This window comes from Haliaeetus albicilla, chromosome 22 (genome assembly GCF_947461875.1).
Source record: "Haliaeetus albicilla chromosome 22, bHalAlb1.1, whole genome shotgun sequence".
Lineage (NCBI taxonomy): Eukaryota > Metazoa > Chordata > Aves > Accipitriformes > Accipitridae > Haliaeetus > Haliaeetus albicilla.
Genome location: NC_091504.1, coordinates 20,979,534 through 21,003,459, shown reverse-complemented (window position 1 = coordinate 21,003,459; position 23,926 = coordinate 20,979,534). Strand labels below are relative to the sequence as shown.

General features: G+C 43.5%; 1 protein-coding gene across 3 annotated transcripts in view; it reads left to right on the top strand.

The window, feature by feature from the left end:
- Window positions 1-23,926, top strand: part of TTYH3 (tweety family member 3) — an 80,181-nt gene that overhangs the window by 43,751 nt on the left and 12,504 nt on the right. For 2 of the 3 annotated variants that reach the window (XM_069810279.1, XM_069810281.1), the window contains exons 3-13: window positions 4,310-4,421; window positions 5,083-5,303; window positions 6,137-6,232; window positions 9,041-9,113; window positions 9,464-9,539; window positions 17,325-17,380; window positions 18,637-18,729; window positions 18,850-18,942; window positions 19,710-19,846; window positions 21,886-22,062; window positions 22,989-23,064. In XM_069810279.1, coding sequence (XP_069666380.1) covers window positions 4,310-4,421; window positions 5,083-5,303; window positions 6,137-6,232; window positions 9,041-9,113; window positions 9,464-9,539; window positions 17,325-17,380; window positions 18,637-18,729; window positions 18,850-18,942; window positions 19,710-19,846; window positions 21,886-22,062; window positions 22,989-23,064 — 1,210 coding nt within the window. The remainder of the gene's footprint in view (window positions 1-4,309; window positions 4,422-5,082; window positions 5,304-6,136; window positions 6,233-9,040; window positions 9,114-9,463; window positions 9,540-17,324; window positions 17,381-18,636; window positions 18,730-18,849; window positions 18,943-19,709; window positions 19,847-21,885; window positions 22,063-22,988; window positions 23,065-23,926) is intronic. The other variant, XM_069810282.1, reaches the window with a different exon arrangement.

Here is a 23,926-nt window from a genome sequence, read left to right as displayed (position 1 = left end):
TAGATTATTCATTTCTAAGGATGTGATGTGAATGGCTAGTGTTCATCTTTTCAGGCTGGTGACTGAGTACCCAGAGGGGTTTTCACTGTGTGTGCATGGGTATTACAATGGGAGGATCTCTCCACCAAAAGGCACGTATATGCTCTCTCTATCAGATTAACGCTCTGCTGTTCATGTATACCTTGCGTAATCCAGAAAACATTTTTTGCAGGTCGTGTTGCAAGCTAATTTGGAATTACACTTGATTTTTCTTTTCTGGTTCTTTATCAAGGGATATCCTAAGCCTGTGTGGGTCTTGCAAACAAACACCAGGAAAGCTGTTCTCCAGACTTGGATTTCGTGAGTCTTGCTGAAAAGTGATACTGAAGTGTGTTTACACAACCTGCAGTACTTTAAATCACACTGTTTTATCTGTAGGAATACATAGAAATCACGGCATGTTGCTCTTCTGTCTCATGTCATATAACTCTTTGAAGAGCTGGTATAGCGTACTGTCTCTCTCTAGTGTGTTTCTGTGGGTGTGCACCAGTGATGATAGTGTTAAGCTCAGGAGTGCAGTGTTTTCTTGACTTAACGTAAGTGGGTTTCCTAAAACTAACCAAAATGACTGAGTAGCCAAGTGGCTTTTTAAACACAGTATTGAACAGCAGGAGCAACTCTTTAAATGGTCTGTAAGAGCTTGATAGATTGATTTTTAAGATTTTTATTAAAAAATACGAGTGAGAAGGAAGGCAGGAGAGAGGTAGGGATAGTGGAAGTGACAGGAGCCTGACAAGGGTAGGTTTGGGAGGAGGAATTGAGGATGGGATGGTGTGGAGAGGTGCGTGCGTGCTAGGGAGGGGGCGGTGTGACAGGAGCAAGAGTAGCAGAAGTGGAGATGACTTTCCTATAGAAGCATTGAAAATGTGTTGGAGTATCTTTCAGAGGGTGCTAGGGTGGAAAAAAGCTGTGTCATTCAGGAATGCTGTTCTTGTATCCATGCTGCGTGACAGAACTGCAGGCTTCCCCATTTGGTGATGATTTTGTCATCCTGTACTGGGAAATGGATCTGCTATATCTTGGGCTACAGAGCCTCTTGGGGTTTGTGCAAGAAGCCATGTGATTTGACCTGACCTCAAGGATTTACACTGTTGGGTTAAGATGAGTTGATCTACTTTTACTTTAAAAGAATGCGCTTAAATAGAAGGAGCCCCTCTGTTTCCCTGTAATCAAATAAAAGGTAGTTAAAAACTAGTGCAAATCCTTAAATCTGCTTTAAACAATAGCAACTTACACCAGTGTGTGTAGGCAGGGATTTGAAACAATTGTTGGATTTAGATGAAGCCACATGCAAACAGAAAACTAAACACCATCAGTTCTCTCCTCTTCCCCCACCGGCAGTTCCCCTGCTGCCTGCCCTTCAGCTCTGCCCCCTCCTTGGTCACAGCATGGGTCTGGGCAGCTGCTGGGCTTCTGGGCTTCAGGGATGGTTTCCTTCCCTCCCTAGCGTGATAGAAAGGGGAACGGCCACAAAACCGTACAGCTTGCTCCTAGGAGAAGGAATGGCTGTGTAAGTGGCCCTTGCTAGTACAGGGCACGAATGCAGATCTGGTTTTGGCCGGGCAGTAATGGAATAAATTAATGCATTATGTGTAGTTTCCAGTGAATGTGTGGTACGCATGTATAGAGGAATTTGTTACTTGAATTAAATGGCTTTTATGCCAATTCCTGTTGCTCTAGTGTTTTTTCAGGAGTAGTGACTGTGCCTAGAGGGTTAAGGGCAGTCAAAGATGTGGTTCATACAGGGCTGGATAGGAAGCCTATGGATGGCTGCTGGGGTGGTTCTTCCTTGAATAGGGTAACGAGTTTCAAGTCACTTGCCTGTAGTTGCTAGCACTTCACAAATGGTACCTTTGAGTAAACTGGCTAATGTACCTAGCTGTGCTGCATCTTTAAGGACAAGAAGACTGCTGCTACTTCAGAGTGCTGTTTCTGAGTCTTTTACACCAAAATAGTGCTACTGTGCCGGGAATGCTGAGAGCCAAGCAGCAAGTTTTGGGCACTTACCAAGCCTTTGCTGAAAGAAAAGGCTTCTAGTAGCTGTAATAGGCTGAATAAAAATTGCTCACCCATTAAAGGGGTCAGATTTGCATATTCAATGTCAGGAATGTTCTGGAATTTATTTGGTGTCTATAGTAGGAAAAAAAACATTGAAGTTTGCTGCTGCTCAGGAGAGTGAAAGAGTCTGTGTGAATTTGTTTGCTCTGATAAGACAAGGGGCAATTCAAGCCCAAGGTTTGTGATTGCAGTGATGGGATGCTGAGTTGCCTTATCCTAAGCATAGCTCTGGATCTGCAGTCTCTCTAGTTCAGGAGGAGGGGGGTGTTGTGTCTCTTTTTATCCCCTCCACTCCCCTGAATCCTAGGCATGCGTTATCAAGCTCTGATAATAGCTGTAACTAGGGAGGAATGCAGAGGGCTTTTCTCTCTTTAATTATCAGCATCATTTGCATTAGGAGAATGTTTGAGGAATGGTGTTCATGAAGAAAGAGACTGAGTTCTTGTATTAACACTAAATATTAAGAGTTACAAACCTACTGCCTCTCTTTCTGTATATGATGTAGGCTGCCTATTGTCCCTGGAAGGCTCTTCAGCTGAGGCTTTTATGGGCCAAGCTCTCTATAATTAACAGAGATTCAATTGCTGGAAAAAGTGTGAAGCTGACACAGATTTTCATAGTGGCTCTGCTTCCAGTGTGTGATCTCTGCTTCCATTTCTTATATGTATGAGGAGAGAGTAGAAATGCAGCCAAGTGAACTATATTGTTCTGCTTGCTCTGAAGTGGATGAGCCCAGGAAAAGAAGGATGGATGCTGTCTTACTGCAGGAGAGGAGTGAGAGCAGAAACAGTCGTTTGGACTGCAGATTGATGTATGTGCCAGAGCAAATCTGTTCAAGGGTCAGTTATTTAGACAAAGCCCACTCTAGCCTGTCTGCTTGGGTTCATTTCCCAGCTGGTGATGCTGGTGAAGAATGCCTGACGTCCTTTAGTGACCCTTCCTGTTAAACAAAGGCACTACACTTGTTCTGAAAGGTGTTGTTTGGCTTGTTTTCTTCCTCTCTTATTCCTCCTTCAAACCAAGTAGTGCTATAACCCAAGCACAAAGTTGTTGTGAAGAAACTGTTTCATCCAGAATAACTTTAGATTTACACCGAAACCATCACCACCACCTTCCTTTCCACTACCACAAACACAACCTTGGTGTCTTGAGAACCTTCCCAGAAAAGACCCTGGGTTCTCTAAAGGGTAATGTTTGTTTGCCCTGAGTTTAGTTGTGTGACCCCTTCACAAGTTCTTTCTTCTCCTATTATTAGGAGAAATGGGTTTGGGAAGAAGAACTGTGAGTTCCTGCAGTGATGGGGTAATATAAGAGGTATTGCTGACTTGCATGGGATAATCTGCTGGCTGTAGTTCATCTACAGGATCTTCCTCCTTTAAGTGAAGCTTAAGCTAATATGGTTTACTTCATAATTGGGACAGACTGATATACGTGGACAGTTATGGTAAATCAGCCTATAGGTGGTAATTTGCTAAGCAGCTGGAGTTGAATTGTGTCTGCAAGCTTGAAATTCACTTGCTTTAAAAATAAATAGTCTGTTGTCCCAGTAAGTTATTAAGCCTTCCTTCCCAGTACTCTAAATCAGTGAGACACAAGTGCTCTAATGGGAAGATAAATCAAGATAGATGATGTTCATAGGTACTTCACAGTGTAGAGAAGAGGGCATGGAAAATGTATCTAGAGGAACCACCACCACAGGCAAGTAGTCAATGCAAGCTCTTTGTGTCCTGCTTTTAAAAAAAGTCATGAAACAATCGGTATTTCATGTCCAGAGAAGGCATGCGCCTCCTGACATAGCAATGGTAGCTCTTGCAGGAGCCACTGGAGAGCTGCTTGGCCCGATGGATTTCTGGTTGCCCATGGCTAGGTCTGAACTCTCTAACAGTTCTCTAACAGATTTTCATTATTGTACCATAAATGACACATACATATTGAGAAGGGATGGTGTTCCACTGTTCATCATATGGATGCTATACAGAGAATCAGTGGCTGCGTGGAAAACACGGACAAATGTTTACAGGTGAATTTTTTTAGTGGTTGTTGAGGATGTTGAGGAGTATGACTACCCCAGCTACCCTCTGGGAGGCGAGCGGCTTTCCTTTCTGTGGAAAGTGCTGATGTGACTACCAAGGGCGCTGTAGTGTTAAGCCATGCATTATATAGCTTGCCTTTTAGCTTTAACTCTACCCTTTCTTGTTTGCTTTCTCTGCAGTGCTGGAATTGCTGTTGGCTTCTATGGGAATGGAGAGACCAGTGACGGCATTCATCGGCTGACGTACTCGCTACGCCATGCAAACCGCACTGTGGCAGGTGTCCAAGACCGGGTAAGCACTACGAGACACACGCTAGCGAATGAGGAGTGTGGGAATGAGCAGACTTGCTCAGCACCTCTTCTCTTGTATCTGGCTGTGCCTGTATCTCTTCCTATTTTTTGTTAGTCTCTGGACTTAGAGATGTGCTAAAATTTCCATTATGGAGTGGTGGTTTCTTCAGCTCTTCTAAAAATATCAAAGCAAACACAGCTTGTTAAATGAAGTCTTCTCTTTGCTGGGTTTAAAAACAGCTTCTCTTCCACACCCGGAAGAGGAGGCAGGCCAAAGCAGACAAGTCTCTTAGTAAAATGTATCATTTTAGTACAATCAGTTGTTCCTCTGCTACTTCTAATTTCATGGTATCATGCTGCAACCCTCATGGCTGCAAAATGTGTTTGCAAAATGTGGCTACATATGTTAAAGGCTCGGCGGAGAAGCCACCATAGGACTAATTGCAAGCAATCTGCTTTATAGGTGTTTATAAGTTGCTTTTGAAGGGTAAGCAGTCTGAGCCTCTTAAGACAGATGACTGGTAATCTGGAAGCTGTCCATGACTTGCTAGTAAGAATGAATCCTCTTTTACTTCCTTGACTTCCTGTCTTTTAATTATTTTTCTCTTTTTTTCTTCCCCTTCCACCCCCCCCCCCCCCCCCTTTTCTTTCTCAAACTATAGGTACTAGATACCGCAGTGGCCCTGAACCAAACAGTGGAACCAAACTTGCTCATCCTGGAGGAGATGTTCACGAAGCAGACAGACTACCTGCATGTTATCCAGAAACTGCAAGGTCTCTTGGATGATCTGGTCAGGCAAACAACTGAGATCCCCTTTTGGAAGAATGAAGAGCTGTCTCTGGAGGAGCTGGCAGTTCAGATTGACCTCTATGACTGGTACAGGTGTGTAGCATGCCGTAGCGTAGTGGCTGTAGCATCTGTTTTGGCCCGTTTTGCAATAATGATGTGTGTGTTCTGGGTGGCTGCACCAAAGGCTCTATATATATTACTGCAGGTGCTCTTGGCCCACCCAGCTGATTTGTTTCTTACAGCAAAATTGCCTTCAGTTTAAATCAAAATGCATGACAACAACTTTTTTCCTTAATTATGTTTATTACCAGCTGAAGGGAAACTTATTCTCAATGTACAAAATCTGTAGCTTGTGTTCTAACACTGGGGAATAAAACAGCCACAGAGATAGCTACTGTTTTGTCCTAATAAGTGTGTTGTAGTTGTATGACACATTAACTAAATAGAGTAGAAAACTGCACTAGTTCCGTAAGTTAACACCACACCCTAACGTTCCTTTTTATTAAACATATTTAATAAAAGATTGCATCAGCTGTATTCCACAAAAGAAAACCTCTGTCCACACATGTGGAATAAATAACTGAAGCATTTTCTAACAAATGTCTAGGAACTTCAAGAAGCTGCAGTGCCTCTTCTTCACCTGATGGTGTCCAGTTGCATATAACTTTACACTAGAACAAGATTAGCAGTCTCATTTCTCAACAACTGTGTTTGCTGGGCGTGTTGTGTAAATGCTTTTACCTGCATCAACTCCAGACCCAGCAAATATCCAGAGCTCTCTGGATTAATCTCTGGAGATTAATCGTTATTGGTGGCTTTTACTTGAAGAAAAGAAGGGTTACGTTTTTCCCATGACTCACACTAGCTTCTTGATTTGCGCCTTTTATATACCAGTTCTTTGCAGACTATGTTTTTGTTTGCTGCAGGTGGCTGGGATACCTGGGCCTGCTCCTGTTCCATGTCCTGATATGTTTGCTGGTGCTCTTTGGGCTCATTAGAAACTCTAGGGCCATTCTTATGGGGTAAGTCCCAAGCACAGTGCATAAAGAAGGCCAGCTGAATGCAAGTGCCTGCTAGTTTAAACCTCTAGACTGTTAGTTGATATCAAGGACTTCTGAGACTGAACATCTTAAATTTGCCTCTCAATGTAGAGAGACTTTTTAGAGCATAGCTCTGTGGATAGGATTAGGGCTGTGTATGAGAGGTCTTCACAGGTAGGTTCTTGGGCTATAAAATAATAGAATAGAATCATAGAATGGTTTAGGTTGGAAGGGACCTTAAAGATCATCTAGTTCCAACCCCTCTGCCATGGGCAGGGACACCTTCCACTAGACCAGGCTGCTCAAAGCCCCATCCAACCTGGCCTTGAACACTTCCAGAGATGGGGCATCCACAACTTCTCTGGGCAACCTGTTCCAGTGTCTCACCGTGCAATGGTACTGGTGCAATGGTACTGGTGTCCATTGCAAGTGCAATGGTACTGGTGTCCATTGCAAGTGCAATGGTACTGGTGCCCATTGCTTTCTCATCAAAGATGAGGAACTCATATGGGCCGTCTGCCTTTCACTGGGTAGCATTGGTAGCCTCCATTTGCTGGGAGATAGTAATGTGAACATCCTCCCTTAAATTTACAGGCTTTAAAAATCTCCCTTTAGTTCTCTACAGTTGTGAAGGCATTTGTTAATCGATGATAAGCATTGCGTACGTCTACACAACCTGGTAGCATGCCTTGTGTCACGATCTGCTCTTGTTTATCTTTGGCTGTCACACCTGAAGAAATGTTAAGCTGAGAACAAGCAATGGTTTGTACAGTTATGAGGAGGAGTCTTGTTGCCATGGTACTGCAATATTAATGCGTGTCTATTTCTAAAAAGCACTGCAAATGCTGCCATACTCAGGCCCCATTACAAGAAAAAAAATATTCCTCTCCCTATCTTGTAGCTTGGTTTAGCTTGGCACATTTGGCAAAGATACTGGTATCATAAACATAGTGACAGTTTGACAACTGACATGGCCAAGAGTTTATCCTGGTACATGGTGATGCCATTAATAATTGGAATGCATATTCAGATTTATTATTTGCCAGATGACTTCATACCTGGCAGGTTATACAGACAAAAGTCCAAGTGTATGCACAGATGGTAAACCCAGGGTTTAAATTAGAATCTCATTCCCTGTTAGCCAGAAGTTCATATTAAGGCATTCCCCAAAGGGAGCACATGGCATAAAGAAGCAAGTGTATGACAGCCAAGCAAGATGGTGAAATGCCAGTTTTAGATCTTCTAGCTAAGCAATCAGTTACTGACCCTGTCATCTTCATTTAAAGTAAAACAACAAATGTGTCTTATTGATTACCATGCTCAGCTGGAGGCACCAAGCCTTGTTGTCCGTATGTCATAAAACCACAGAACTGATCCATGGCTGATAATTTTTGCATCCATTTGGAAAAAGCATAATGAAGTTTTAGTGTCTTATTCCAGAGTTATGCGCACAGGTCAGTCTGGTGAAGCTCCAGTACTTCTGCAAGATGAGCCACAGATCCATTCATAGAATAGGGATTACTCAGAATTAAAATAAGTTGGTAAACTGAGGGATAGATCTTTTTTTTGAAAATGGAGATCCATAGATTTATTTTTCTAAAGCTCTAGTCTTCAGTGAGACAAATGTAGCAGAAAAGAGATACGTCCCTTCCTCTCAGAGATACTTGCACTAGGTTTGAATAAAGAATATCTTGGTTATGAGCATGTTTTTGTTTTGTTTTCTTCAGGGTGTGGATGGGAGGGAACCTACTTGTGTTTCAAAGCCTGAAGGAAAAAGCATCCCTGAGAGAGAAAGCCAGTGTCCCTTTAATTTGAAGATAGGGATACATAAAATGAAACTGCTTATTAGTCTGCATCCCCATACCTGAGGGAGCTGAGGAGCACTGTTGCTTAAATATCTCTAGCACTCATAGTGACAGCAAAGGTGAAGAGTTAATGTGCTGGTTGGGGAAGTGCAAAAGCCTTTTTCCACTGGTGTATTCTAGCTGAATGTCACTGAGACCACTGCTCTGTCATCCCTCTGTCTTGTGTCTGCTTGATAGCAGACACTTCCCACTATTTCTGTCGGTAATGAGGTGTAGCTGTCAGAATAAAACTTTTAAAATCAGTGCAGAGATGGACTTGCATGGCAGCGGTAGGCACCTAAACTGTTGCTCTGAACTGTTTGCTTGCAGATGAGTGTCTCTTTCCTGAGGTTATGTGGGATGCTTAGGTGCTGTTCAGGTGCATGCAGTTTGGAACCAAAGCCAGGTGTCCTAACAGGGGCTGAGTGTTCCCTCCCACTGTCCATAGCTGTGCAGTGCTTACACTTGACAACTTCATTTATTCTAGAAACAGGAGGGATTTGTCCAGTTTTGGATCAGTATGTTTTTGTGGGTTTTTTGATACGGCATATTTTTCTTCAAATATCTTTGGATCAGGAAAGTCCAGAATGGGAATAGTGAGAGTGGTGGGACTGTAGTCATCCATCTGCTGATCTGCCTTCCCTACAGTCACCTCTGTGTCTTTGTGCCTCTGGTTTCCCTGCTAGAAGCAGGGTGAGACTTTGCTTCCACCCTCTTCTTCCCTCCGCTGCAGCCCCAGGGCCAGGTAACATGGGAACCAACAGCTGGACATAAACTTCTCTGGTTGCTGCTGTCCACAACATAAAATGGGATAGTTTCTCTGAAGATACAGTGGTTGATAATTTCTTGGGTTTGGTAATTGCTTTGGACTCTAAATAATACATCTTGTGAAAGGATCTGCTTGAAATTAGAGCTTCTACATCTGCCATCTGTCTGTCTCCCACAGGGTGTGCTTGCTTGGGGTGTTTGCCCTGGTTGTCAGCTGGGGATCCCTGGGTCTGGAGTTGGCTGTTGCTGTGGTAAGTGGCTCTGATCCAAGTCCCATTCACCCTTTGCTGCAGGTTTATCAGACGCGAGATTAATGTTATGCTGTGCCCGTTTTATAGCACATCTTGTTCTAAGTAGCTGTCCTAGCAATTTCCATCTACGAAAAGTACAGAGCTCCTCCTTTTGCCGTGGTGTGGCATGTTAGCTAGTACTCCAGCACTGCTGTGGTTGTGTAAAGCAGTGCTAGTGGGGATGACTGAGAGACTTCAGCATCTGAAACACCCCTATAGTACCGGGTTCCCTGATGTTAACCTGGCTCAATTGTTCTTTGATAGTGGTGTTCTTTGATATTCCTTTTCCCTTTTGTCTTGCATCTATCTAGGGCTCCAGTGACTTCTGTATTAACCCCGATGCTTACGTCTCCAAAGTGGTTGAAGAGAATGCAGTGCTTAGTGCTGGTAAGTGCTGGGACTGGCTTTGGCACAGGGTACTGCAGCTCCAGCTGTCACATAGGAGCATGGAAGCGGCTGAGAATTTAAGGCTGTGATTGAAACAGAGGAGCTTGCATACAGTGGGAAAAACATATGTGTGTGGAGGTCTGGAAAACCAATGTTCTTCACAAAGAAGCATTTATACCCTGGTCAGAAGTGCACATGTATGCTTTTTTTTTGTTAGAAGAGCCTTCAGAACCTTTCTTCTGTCTTGGCCCTTAGGTGGAAATAACTGATAAGGTGGAACAACTGAAATCCCTGGATTATTTTGCTTAAATGTAGCACTCTTGAATCTTGTTCTTCTCTCTAAGTGACAGAACTGTGGCAATAGCAGTCTGAAGTTTGAGTTGTCATTTTTAAAACTTGCTCTTGGGTCTGTATTCCTGAATTTAGAATACTTATTTTTATATCTGTTATCAACAAATAGATAATTTTTTCTCTAATGATGGCTATAAGTAGTAGTCTCTTTAAAGCTAATTTAAAGGGTAAATGAATGGAAACTGCCACGAAGAAGTATGACTTTCCCTTTCCATTATAAATGCAGTATTTTGACTGCTTTCTTTATCCTGTTCCATTTAGAGCAATATGCCTGCATCACAGTGGCATCCAGCTGAAGAACTAATGGATTTTTGGGTTTGTTGCTCCTAATTTAGACTGAAGTGGTTGGTGAGATGAGAGGTGCCACCAATTTGGACCTCAGTGGGGCAACAGTGGCATTCAGAACCATGGCTTAACAAAAAAAGTGGTTGGGCACCTGCTAGCAGAGATACCATAAGTGCTAGAAAGGAAAAGTATTTTTCAGGACTGAGTTTGCTGCTTAGATAACAAAGTTAACTTTTCTTTTCTCCTACCTTCTTTCCCCCTGGTAGTTCCTCTATCTAGTTCTGTGTATGATAAAACACAAATAGGCAATGACACTGAGTTGCAAAAGGAGCCACTTGTGTTTTTCCTGGTTCTTATTTAGTGGAAGTGGAGAATCTTTGCCTTATGTACAGAAGGCCTAGTGTATGGCTGTGTGCTTAGCCAAATGCTGCCTTTTACTGTGCAACTGATAGAAAATTAGGTATGTAGCTATGGCTGAGGATGCAGGGATTGGAAGCAATAAGAAATGTTTTGTCTGGAGGCAGTATGTAGTATAAAAGAGCATGCATGGGTTGATATTACCACCCTACAGGTTATTTTTGGAATGCCTCATTTATTGATTTCCTAGGAAGGAGAGGATAGAGCCAGGCAACTCTCTTTGTTACAAAGAAACACAATAAGGGAAGAGAATGAGTGTTTAACACTGGACAAGATGAAAATCCTCTCTTGGCTGTGAAGGTGATGAAGATGTGACTTCAGGTGCCAAGCTAGTCTCCTAGTTGTTCAAGGAGGCAAATGGGTCAGTGAGGCCAAGGAGAAATACCTGATGCTAATGCCAGCTGTGTGCTGTAATAATTTGGTAACCCAAATCAGGTCTGGCACATGTTTGGTAACAATTAGATTGACCCTGGGAAACTGAGGAAATGCCCCTTTGTGCTACTCCATTTCAGTTGTCCTCGTCTGCTTGGCTCCTGCAGTTTTTCGTTAATCGGTATCGTTCATTTAAAGGCTAACTGTGAGCGCAGGACTGACATTCTGTCCTTCCTCGTGCTTCCCCCGGCAGGGACAGTCAGCTCCCCTGGGTGAAATCAGGCTCTGTTCTGGCAACACTGCCAGCTATAGCAGTTGTTAAGGCACATAAATAACAGTGAATGGGTCTAAGCGAAACGCTGAAGAGGAGGAAGAGCAGGTGTTTTCACAGGCTTGAGTTGGAAGGGTGGCCCCTTCCGTGGGTTGCTGGTGTGTCAGCTCCCTGCTGTTAAGCAGCCGTTGAGTGTTCGTGAGCGCGTTTTCCTTTTTTCAAAAGGAAATCGGTCTTAACTTCTGAGCCTGCCATAGCACTAGGCAGCTGGCTGGGAGATGATCAAATGTTCTGCCTTCCCATGTGGATTTTCACTGCTGTGTCATAGTTTATGATCAGGAAGCTACAGAAATAGCTCTTGGTCCCCAATGTCAGGACCGTCCTGTGCACCTGAGCAGGAAGGAGAATCACGACATGAGGACTGCAATGTGGCACTGCTCAATGACACTTTAATCCCAATAACAGCTCCTTAGAAACATCTTTAAAAGTCTGAAAAAAGTGTTGGTATCCCTTAATATGCTTGGCTGTAAATTGTAGCAGCTGCTTTGTGATCAGTTGAGCCGTATGTACGACGAGCTCAAGGAGACAGGGCAGGCAGCTGGGAGCCAGCATCGACACCATCCTCTCAGAGGAAGATGCCCTGTTTGAAGGCTCCTAGTTCTAGCGCATGGACTCTTCACATGCTCTGCTTTGCTGCCTCTGCTCTTCGGGTGATGCTCTCCGACATTAACAGCAGTATAGACAGATGAGGCAGAAACACTTTAAGATTGCTCCAGCTAGTATCACCAGAGGGTACCCAACTGTGAATTTTTCAGTTCAGAAAAAAGTTGACTAAGAGAGAGTGTGAGTGGATGGAGGGACTCAGGTAGTCCGTGGAAGAAGAATCCATTGGGAGTTACCATATATGTAGGAATCACATTTACCTTGGGAATCACTTCAGTTGAAGTCGGGCTGAGAGGGCACTTGTGTTTTCAGTCTTGCCTAGGTATCTGGTTTTGGCCAGTGCAGCAGTATGGCATACTGGGCGAGGTGCTGCCATCTATTTTTAAGGATATATGAACCAATGACTAATCTTAAGCAGCTTTGTAGTGCTGGGTCAATTTTTCCCTTTAATCACTATTTTTAGTTGTTGTTTTTAAATATAATGTGTTTTAGTATTCCCAGCCCCATGCTCTGGCATTCAGACTCGGACTGAGTCATCTAGATTTGCATATTTGCAATGCTTTTCTGTTGGTGGTGTTATAATAGTTTTCACAGAAAAATAACTGTTGGATACTGGGCAACTAGTATGTTAATATTCCTGTTTGTGTATTAATTGCTGTTTGCAAATCTAAATAGAATTAATGGATCTGAGAATAATCTGATTAAGTGCATTGTTATTGTTGTCATGTTTTTAGCTGGAGAGGAGATGTCCTTGTTTTGTAGATAAAATGTGCTGCATTAAAAAAAGGGGGGTGGAGGGGGAGAAGGCGCGGGGGGGGGCAAAAAGCCTTAATGCAGGTTTCCCGGAGAAGGAGAGACTTAAATCATTTTGCAGAAGAGGCTGATTTATGTGCCTAACCAACCCAGTATCCATTAATTGAGATAAAGCCAATGGAGTTGAACAGGGGCTGTATAATCGGCTCCTGCTGCTAGTAAAAAGACTTGGTGCAGCCAAGATGTTTATTTTCAAAGCAGGAGGCCATCTTCTAGTCTCATCTTTTTCATCGGTATTATGTTATTATCAGATGACTTACTGCATAAAATTAAATAAAAAGGCACAATCTGTCTAAACAACAGGAAGAACTTTCTCTAGATTCTCGTACTAGAAATCTGCATGGTGAACAGCCACTCACTTCATCTGAAGGAACTGTAAACCTCAGGGGATGGATAATGGAGCCTTTCACCTCCAGCCCAGCCAGGTTGGTCAGGCTGGATGCTGAGACTTAGCTGGTCAGATATAAGCAGCAAGCGTTCTTGTCACGCATAGCCTTCTAATTGGCCTCTCACTGATTCGCTCTCATCTTAAAAGCCCAGAGCTGAATGAACTGGAGGACTGAAACCGCCACCACCTCCTTTTCCTCTCTAGAAGTAAGGTCAGGACAAAACCTCACGTGGGGCATGTGGTTGTTGCACAGTTATTACTTGGGCTCAGTGGGCACTGCAGAAAAGAGTTTGCCCAAAGAAGCACTCTTGAGAATCCTGCTGAGTTGATGTTGGTGTTGAGAAGCTGCGTTTTGCTGTGTGGTTTTGCTGGTCTCCTGATTAGCAGAAAGCTTTGAGTGGAGGGCATGTGGGATGGCTATGAGCTCTTTGCTGAAGGCTTGCGATGACTGATTTCACCAGTACAAGTGGCATATATGAGAAAAATACAAATGTTATGCAGGTTATGCAGGTACTTCCCTTTGCTATCAGGCTGTTGCCTTAGGGAAACAAAACCCCTGGTGGAGAACATGTTAGCTGGGCGAGAAAATCTGTCCAAAAGAGTCTTCTTCCTTTGACATCACAGGCGATATACTTCAACTTTCTCTGATGATTGAACCCACAGAGACAGTGTCATCTGGGTGTTTATGTAAAATGCAAGCTGCTTAGAGAATGGTCAAATAGAGATGAAGAAGGGCTGGGAAAAGCTGTTCTAGGTATGGGGATTTTTATTTTTTTTAAACTAGGATCTTTTTTCTGATTGCTCTTTACCCTACAGACCTTGCCGCCTTTGGCGGGTGCATAATGCCATTTTTGCGTTTCGTCTGGGCTTTGAAGTGAATAGTAAGTCTCCATGGTTGCAGAAGCAATAAGTAGTTCTAGCAGCTGAAGCTGTCTTTAGTAGGCAGTTCTACTTTCCTTTCTAGGAAAAACAGACTTTGCAAAAATAAAGCATTTCGGGTAGTTCCCTTCCTTACCTTCTGCTCCCACATTGCCTGTGCATCAAGAGAGTAGGTCAGGAGGATTGCTGCTAGCAACAGCAGGCATAGGCAGCTGCAACTGTGACCCTGCATAACCCTTCTCCTATAAACTAGATCGCCTAAAGGACGGCTTCAAAAATCAGATCCAACCGTCAGGAATTTTCCTTGAGAGGAAAATGCACTGGAAAGATAATTATAGAAAGAAATGGCCTGGAGCTGTTAGCAGAGTGCAAGTGATGGGTTAGTATAGCTATCTTCTGGACAGAAATGTGAGGTTTGGTATTGTACCAGATAGCCTCCACCAGGTGTAAAACTGGTGAAAGTGCCTCCTGCTCTTTCCTCTTTCCCATCCTGGTGGTATGGAGGCAGGGGTCACGCTTCTCTTAATTTCCAAGCTTTGCAGCACAGGATCACTTTAAGGCAGTTTTGCTGCCTATTGTAGCTTTAGCTTTAAAGTGTCACGGCTATTAGCATGCTGGGTTCAGTGCAGGGGAAAGCTGCTCCTGCTGGCTTTGCCATTTTGGAAAGCACTTTCTATGTACAGAGTGTCACACTTGTCAGCTGCAAAGCCAGTGCTACCACAGTGAAGCCTTGTTGATCTTGCCTTCCACGGTGAAGCGAGGGAAGCACTTATTTCACTGTACTGCTTTTTGCTTCACTTGTAAGCAGCAATCTTTATCCTGGGCTTACAAGCTGCAAACTATGATGATATCAGGAACTCTTACCAGTAATTTGCCCACCAGGGATGATCCAGAAGGCCCTCAAGAAACATTTCTAGGGCTATGTATTAACAGTATGTCATGCAACTTAATGCACTTATAAAGGTGATGTAAAACTTGATACCACTGTGGGAGCCTAAGAGAAATTTTAGTGGTTTGTTGGTTTAAAATAAATAGGTGACAAGATCACAGCTCCTTTAGGTCACCATGTGTGATGCTGTGGATTACTGTTGCTATGCTGTTCTCTCAGGTGCATTTTAATCCATTTTTCTGTAGCCACTGAGTGTGATTTATGAGCCTGGGAGGAACAGTCCTTTCCTTGGCTCAGTAGTTGTGGACAGTCGTTCATGTGGTCTGCCCAAAGTGAGGCACACAAAGCAGTTCTCGCTGCCCTCCTATCTGCCCAGATTTTGCTAATTGCTGTTTAGAGGCTTGGCTGGGGAGATGTAAGTCATCCCAGAGAAAGAGTCGGTGGGAGGGAGATGGAGCAGCTGGCAGAAGCTGCCCCAAAGTAGGCTAATGAATTATAAATAACAGCTGTCAGGTTGCATTGCCAGTGTGCAGGAGCTGACAGTCTGTGTTGTACCACTTGGTCTCCAGCGTGTTGGCTTGCTGAAAGGTGCATTCAGTATTTATGGGAAGTGCAGCAGTCAGGATACAGTCAGGTCTGCTTCCTTCACAGCTCTGCTTGGTTGTGTTTGTGCCTTTTACTGATTTCCAAGTTAGAATAGCTTTGCAGCCTGGAATATGCATTACTGAAAGTCACAGACAGAAGATTAAAAAGAGAAAAGGATGCTAGGGGGGCAGGGGCAGCGGAATGGAGAGTGTTTTGGGGCTTTTGTAGTCTTTACCAAGCCAACATCACCCTTGATTTTGCTGAGCTGACATGCTCCCATTTGTCTGAAAAGGAACTGTAAATGTTTGAGAAATAATCTAAAGGTATTTGGATGATCAAGTCTTTCAGAGCTCCCTCCCATGATAGCGTTATTGACAGTGGCAGGGGAAAGCCTGATAGTTGTAATTTGTGCGTGCTCTCACAGTTGGTGTAGTATTATGGAGGACTCATGAGGGTACTGGGCTGGTTTCATACACATCTGAATGAGGAGGAATAAACTGTGTCTTCAAGACTGGAAATAAGTGATGCTGCTAGCAGAGCACTGTAACAGTCTTACCTGGAAGTTTACCAGTACAAGTACGTCTTTGGTGTGCTGTGATTACTGGTAGAGCTACTCAGTATTAAGACTAAGTTTTGGGATGTTGCCAGCAAATGATCTGAGGTCCCTTGGACAGATAACATGTTGCTGTTATCCTAATACATGGAAAGAGCTTGCTTTCCTGATCAAGTCTGCAGTATTGACTCAATACCAAAAATAGCTTTTTTGCATAAGTCAAAAGAAGGATGCAAAACAAATGACATGCACTCTTTTAGTTAAAGTCTAATTAAAGCCTTCTAATTAAAATATAATTATGTGCAAGTAACATCCGTCAGAAAACAGACTACTATTTACCTGTTCATCCCTAATACATGTCAGAAAGACAAGAACTTGTCTCCCATCAGTTTCCTTGCTTGCTTTCAAAGTGATACCATTTTTAGGAAATGATATCACTGAAAGTTATGATTTCTTTGAATTAGGAGGACTTTCTTATGTTCTTCTACAGAACACTGCCTAAAACCAGTCTCTCCTTGAACATGACAGAAGAATCCCCAGTTGTGAAGATGTCTTTTTTGCCCTTTTATCTTTTAAACGCTTGAATTTGTACATTTGGTAAGCGGTATATTCAGCATTGTGTAGTACCACAGGGATGTGTGTATGCACTTCCTTTGGCCCAACAGCCTGCTTCCACAGGTATTTTTGATAGCAGCCTGTATTTATATCACCACTACTACCTCTCCTGCACTACTATTTTGTGGCTGTTTAGCTGGTGAACTGAATTGGCTGAAAGTTGAGTTGTCTCTTTGTGATGTGCCCTAGGCAGCAATCTGTGGTTGCTTTCAGTGACTGGAGAGTGGTATTCTGACACTTGGAAGATGCAGAAACTAAACATCCAGTTGGATGTATCCTAGACTGAGGTCTTGTCTTACATTTATACAGTGGATAGTGCCGACTTCTGTATCAAACTTTTTGGATGTTTCATTTAACTATTTGAGTGGGGCAGCCCCATTGCCTTTCACTGTTTAAAAAAACAAAACAAAACAAAAAATAAACCCAACAACAAAAAAAACAACAAAAAAACCACCCAACAACAACAACAAACCAAACTAAAACCTAAATCTTTCTCTTCTTCCCAAAGGCAGCTTACATCCCTTTCTCTAGTGCCATCCATGCACTGTAATCCTACATGGAGAAAGCGAAGTGATTCCATTTATATTGCATTTTCGTTTTGTGTATTGCTTTCAGAATTTAACACCTCCTTTGTGGCAGTTGTAAAATACTGCAAAGCTGTAACAATGTATCTAGCATGACTTTCTTTTCTTTTGTCTTTATAGATACTCTGCGCTATTACATTACCTGTAGTGCTGGATACCCCAACCCTTTCCAGCAGGTGAGTGTAAGCATCCTAGCTCCCTTCACCACTTCTGAACACCTTGCAGCATATAGGTTAAATGCTTTCTATGCCAGCATGCAGCAAGTTGCAAGGTGTTAGCTTTAGGGAGCACTCCACCTGTTGGTAAACCTTTGGCAGCTACTTTCCAGCTGTGCAAGAGGTGGCACTGTGATTTAGTGAGCAGTTTTTTCCAACTTCTTCACTACCTGCATAGCTTCAGGTCAAGGATGCCGTCTTAGAAGGGCCCATGTGAGATGATGTGAGTTCTATGGCTTTGTTTGTGGTACCTCTGTTTATATGGTACTCTAAGACCAGCAATGTGGAGACAGAGCACCCACAATTAACACCGGGGGGGAAACTACATACTTCCTGGTTTGAATCTCTTCTTGCAGGTTCTTTTGGGTTAAACAGTGGCAACGCTCCACTCCCCAAATGCAGCCACTTCTGTGGGTGAGGGAGTGATTCTCACATACGCCTCTTAAATCCCTTGGATGTTGAAGGGTTTGTATCCTGAAGTATAAATGTGAGTCATTATTCTTTTGTGTGGGGGCTGAAGAACAGCACCTGGGCCCATCCCAAACTTTGTCTTACGTATCAGAGGCCAGAATGAACCCACACCACCCACCATTTGGCAGACACCAGCTGCTTCACCATTTATATTTAGGATTTTTTAAGTCTTGTCTTCCTCTGTTTTAAAGGGTGGGTAAGAACACTTCAAGCTGTGGTATGATGCACTGTTGCCATCTGTTGCATTTCTGGTTGCTCAGTATACTCTCTGACATGCTATTGCATGTGAAATTCTCATGGATGCTTTAATGGAACATGAAGGCTGCACCCTAATACAAACAACTTCTAGTATTAACATTAAGTCTTTCTCAGCCATCTGATTTAGTAGAAAAATCCAGCTGTGCTCTGGGGTGAGAACACGAGTGCTTTGTGTCTTTTCTTTCTCCTTCCCTTCTGTCCTGGAGCCGGCCCCAGCTGTGTGTATGGGTTTTGTGTATGTGTTTTGTCTTTTCTTTTCTTCTGGTTCTTCCCTTCCCCTCTTCTTTGTCTGTACTTCTGCCAGGTTGGTAAAAGTCAAACTTAGCCCTATCACAGCTGCACCCATGTCAGTTGAGACATCCTTAACTTGTACTATTCATGCAGCTGATGCTTCAATATTTGGGAAGTAGGATTTAAGCCTTTTCCCAGGAGTTCTGTCGGTGCAAGTGGCCTGAGTTGCTGAACATTGCATGTTTTGTGTTGAGCAGAAGCTGTCAGGAAGTCACAAGGCTCTGGTAGAAATGCAGGATGATGTTACAGAACTCATGAGGTCAGCGAGCAGAGAGCACCCCACCTCCAAGGTAACTCTCCTCAAGTTTGCTCTCCCTGTGCTTTCTGGCTTCCCTTACCCTTGTACAAAGCCCGAGATCAACTCCTACTAAGCTACTTCCCTGCAGTAATTGCTAGCTTGTTGCTTACAGGAGTATCTCACTCGGATCCAGGAGGTTTTAAATTCAACAGAGATCAACTTGCAGCAACTGACAGCTTTAGTAGACTGTCGGAGTCTGCATTTGGTGAGTACTTGGTAACTGGGCTTGAGCTAAGAAAGAACAAAGGGGGTGTAGAGACTGTAGCGTACTGATTATTTTGGAGTTTCAAATCTCTGGTGTGCTAAAACAATTTACAACAGCTTTTACTGATTGACTCCAGCAGAAAGGAGAATGGGAATTTGGATCAAGTTAGCTTTCTGTTTAAAGATCAACATGGGAAACTAGATAGCATGCCTTTTATACATCTGCAAGCTGCAGCCCTAAGGTTTTAGGGGCCTTCAGGTTTTTTCTCTATAGCACATAGCTTGTTGCCTTTCCCATGGAGTGGAATGCCTTATAGTTGCAGTATAGCATGGCCTAACTGTTACCCTAGCTGCATCTCTGAAGGCAGAGAAACAGATAGTCCGTGCTTGTGTTCTTGGGCAATGGGACATAGTGAGGGAGCTGAGAGGCTTAATGAAAAATGTGTTATCTTAAGTTGGGTGGATAAGTTTGCCTTGGCTTTTTTCTTTTTTCTTTTTTTCTTTTTTTCCCCCTCTTAGACATGGAAATATTTTTAACGCCACACAATAAGACTAAATCTGAGAGGGACTTTGTGAGGGGAAATAAGGGTGAGATCAGTTATGAAAAACACTTGAGGTCCCTGAAATTAAAATAGAAATATGCTGTGGAAAAGGGACTACACTCTCTTATGTTGTTTCAGAGAATGTAGTCCAGGGGAAGGGCTTTTGAATTAGAGCTCAATGTTAACTCTGTAGTGATCAGGAAACTCTGCTCATTTCTCTTTCCAGGATTATGTCCAGGCTTTGACGGGCTTTTGCTATGATGGAGTGGAAGGCCTCATCTACCTGGTTCTCTTCTCCTTTGTCACAGCCCTCATGTTCAGTTCCATTGTGTGCAGCGTCCCACACACTTGGCAGCAAAAGAGGTATAGAGAGGATTTACATCCTGTAGCATTGTAGAGCTCTTTCCTAACGAAGACTGGCTATTGGATTTGTGCCCATGAGCATATGGAGTTCTTTCCCATATGATCCCAGGAGTGTGAGGGATGAGGCTTTATAAGCAAAGGTCCAACAGAAAAAAAACCTGTTGGCTTTTGCTCTGGCTGTGGTTAAATATTTACATTTGAACCTTATTGCACTGGAATATTATATGTGCGGAGTATTCAGTACACTGTAGGACTATAAGTCAAGTCAGAGATGAATGATTATAGCTGTAGAGAGAGGTAATGCTTGAACTATGTGCCATCTCTGTAAAATACCTATTCTCTTGCATTGCTTTGAGGCATTTATTCTAGTATGGGGAAGAGAATTGGAATGGGAAGCAGTTCACACTTGCCTTTTTGGCTTTGCTCACGCTAGGGCAACTGACTTGCATAGCTAATAGAAACCCGAAACTGTCTTGTTGGCAACAGAATGGGCAGATGAGATACGTGCAAATTGGTGGCAATCATCTAACAGCAGAATTGTTTGGAACTGGTATTAATGATGGTAACCAGGCTGATCAGTAAGTCTTGAGCAAACCTTCACTTCACTGGCTGCTGCACCACATGCAGCTATTAAAATAGCTTTGAGTATTCTGTTCTTGCAGAAGAGCAGTAGGCTGTGCAGCAAATTCTGTTCTGTGATCCCAAAACATGATTTTTTGTGGTCTGAGCTTGGGCTCAAGGTTCAAAGTAAAATGGAACATCTTGAACAATAGCAGGAAGCCAGAGCCCGCCAGGCCTGCAGTGCCCACAGAGAAAGCCTTGGGAAATGCGTCAGAATAGCGCTTAAGAAAATGGCTGGTTTCCTTACCTCTTCCACATGCAGCTGCAGAGACATTATCGGGAAGAGAATGGTAGTCTGCCCATTTGAAGCAGAAAGGTTTACACAGTGGTATCTCTTGTGCTGCCTTCCATGTGGGCTGCTGCCTGCCCTGCCAACCCCAGCAGGCTCAGGCTGCTGCTGTGAACTTAAGGATTCCCTCTTGCATTCCCCGGAGCACCATTTCTTCCTCTGCCTCCCTCCAGGAGGTGGAGGATGTCATACCTTATTGCCTGTAAGAGTCTGTGCAGGCTGCAATTCCCTGAATAAATCTTCAGTGCCACCTTGTGGTACAGAAGCTGCAGGTGATGTTTGGGATGTTCTAGCAATGTCCATGCTGTCTCCCCCAGCAACAAAGTGCTTCCTGTAGAACCTTTTACTAGCTTTGTCAAGCCTCGCTAAAATGGGAAATATTTCAAACCTTGGTGCTTCATGCCATAATTAGGGAGATAAAATAGCAGTGTATACTATACAGGAGGGACAAGAGAATACTATGGGACGGGGGAAGGAACCAGCTGGTAAACAGCTCTGTTCTGCATTAAAATTGATTTAAAATCCTGGAATTTTTGAGAGAATAAAGCCTTTAGACACAAATGTTGCAACTTAGTCTCTCTAAAGACTTCTGAGATTTTGCTGGAAGCTGAAGCAGACCCTTTGTGACCAGAATGGGAGTTCAGAGAAGCCTGCAGAGACTTATTCTTAAAAGCTCTTTGGACATGGCTACAAGAAATGGAAAGACAGATTGCAGTTTTGAAGGATGAGGATGCTTTCTGTGGGGTGCATGGCACTACATCCTCACTGCCTCTCTCTCTCTCTTTTTTGTTTTTTTTTAAAGTGCTATGTATTTCAGGATGTGTGTCCATCCTTCAGTTGTATGACTGGGCAGTTGCAGAACTGCGCTGTCTGCCAAGCCCTGAGAGAAGACCGTAGGGAGACTGTAGGGGATCACGAAGTGTAAAAGTCCAGATGGTATCTGTGGGAGGTCTGAGTCACTGTGGTGTAGGCTGTGTTTGACACTGCCACCCTGAGGCATCCCAAATGGGTATAAATGTGGAGGTGTGGAGGATGGTTGGGAGGTTCCTAGGATTACCATGGTTTCCTGCAAACCCCACATGTGGGGTAATTGTAGGGTTCTAGGAGGAACTTTTTCTCCTTCTTGCAGAAGCTCAGATGATGATGGGGAAGAAGAATCAGCTGCTCAAGGGAGTAGACAAACACACGATAATCTTTACAGAGTGCACATGCCCAGCCTCTATAGCTGTGGGAGTAGTTATGGCAGTGAGACCAGCATTCCAGCAGCAGCACACACAGTCAGCAATGCTCCCGTCACAGAGTACATGTGAGTATCCCGACAAGAAGGCTGTATTGGGCTTGTCCAGGTTGCTTCACTGTGATTTCTGTTGTCGCGAAGTGCTGCGAGGCTGGCACTTTCGACCAAGCAGTAGAAAGTGATGAAGGATTTTGTCCAAAGTGTCAAAAAGCATGTTTTCTGATTGGCATCTACTGGGAGAAGGGAATAGCTTAAAAGTGCTGCAGTAGAAAGAGTTGTATTAGAGAGCGTGCTCCAAAATGTGAACAGCTTTGTCCTGCAGGATTTAGAAATCTGTCTAGAGAAAAGAGTTAGGAAATTATTGTCTGGGCTTCTTATTACACAATGATTTTGATCACCAGAAGACTTAATTCTTCAGACAGAACAGTCTTGCTAGAAGATTTTTAAGCCTCCTGAGAGCCAAGGCAAAACCTGCAGGCTCTGTCCTTCCACAATATTTGCAGTCAGCTCTGACATCTGTTGTAGTTCAGAGCCACCTAGTCCAGGTGGGATCTTCAGAGCTTTCTCCAGAAGTGCCTAACCCTGATCGCACTTGGACTGCCTTCAGGACCCATCTTTTTTGGGCTGGCACATCATTTTGTTCTTCCCCTTAGACTTTGTCCTCATTTTATCTCCATTTCTGCAGCTTGGCAGTTCTAATGCTGCAGGGAGGCAGATTTTCACACAGACCTATTTTTAAATCACTTGACGTGGTTCAGTGTGGGCCCTTCTGAGTAAGAGTGTAAAGATAGTGCTCAATCTGAGGAAAATAATGCTAGTTTTGTGCCCTTCTCTGAAAAAGGGAGATCTACCTGGCCTGTACGAAAAGCTTTGAGGGAGACTGACCTGATACAGTAGTTCTGGGGATGCGTATGCTCTGTCCCATGTCACAGTCAGACTTTCCCCAGAGAAGCATGGCACATACCCCTGTTACCATGTGTGTCTTCCTTTCCTAGGAGCCAGAATGCAAATTTCCAGAACCCCCGTTGCGAGAATACCCCGCTCATTGGCCGGGAGTCCCCACCTCCCTCAGTAAGTCTCTCTTTACTGCTCCTCTCTGCTCCAGCAACTTTGGGGAATACATATTTACCACTCCTGTATACTCTCAAGGGAGCTGATTGTGCAGCCAAACACAGGATCTGGCCCATAAATGGCAGCGATTTGAATAGACAAGCCATGTCTCACCTGCCATGGAGAATAAAACCCTGCTATGCTACTTTGGACATTGTGCATAGAAAGAATAATACTCAATCTATTAACAGTGGTAATCCTATGGGCCCAGTCCTGCTACCACTGAAGTGCATGAGTAGATGGTGGATGACTTCAGCAGGATGATTCACTTGCATGCAGTGTACTTGCTATCTGTGGCATTGGTTCCTCAAGTTTAAAAAAGAAACTTGTTAAAACAGTAAATGCAGAGTTATCGCTGAACCTCTCTCCTTAATCTGCCCTAAAGAAATGGTAGGATGAAACCTGTATTATTTTTTTTCAGTTGAGATTTTTTTTTAATCTTTCTTTCACAACTGTTTTACTTTCTTTAGAATCTATTTTTGTATTTAATTTCCTATGGAGGAAAAAAAAAAACTTTCATGGAAGGTTTTGATATTTGGAGTGGCCTGATAGCCATTTCTGTATGCTGGATAAAACATGGGCTTGCCTTCATGTCTGTGTAAGAACTAGATGAATCTTGCCCTCCTTCACTGGATCCTGTAAGCCTTACACCAGAACTTGGAGAACATGCCATCGCAGTGCTCACTAACTTGGTGATGTGATTACAGAGGATAAGTAGTAGCATGCTTAATAATCAACCGGTCTTCAGGTATAGGTAAAGAAAATACACTCTGTAGTGCATGGTTCAAATTCATGGGAAGGGGAGGAAGAGGAGGTTGGAGGA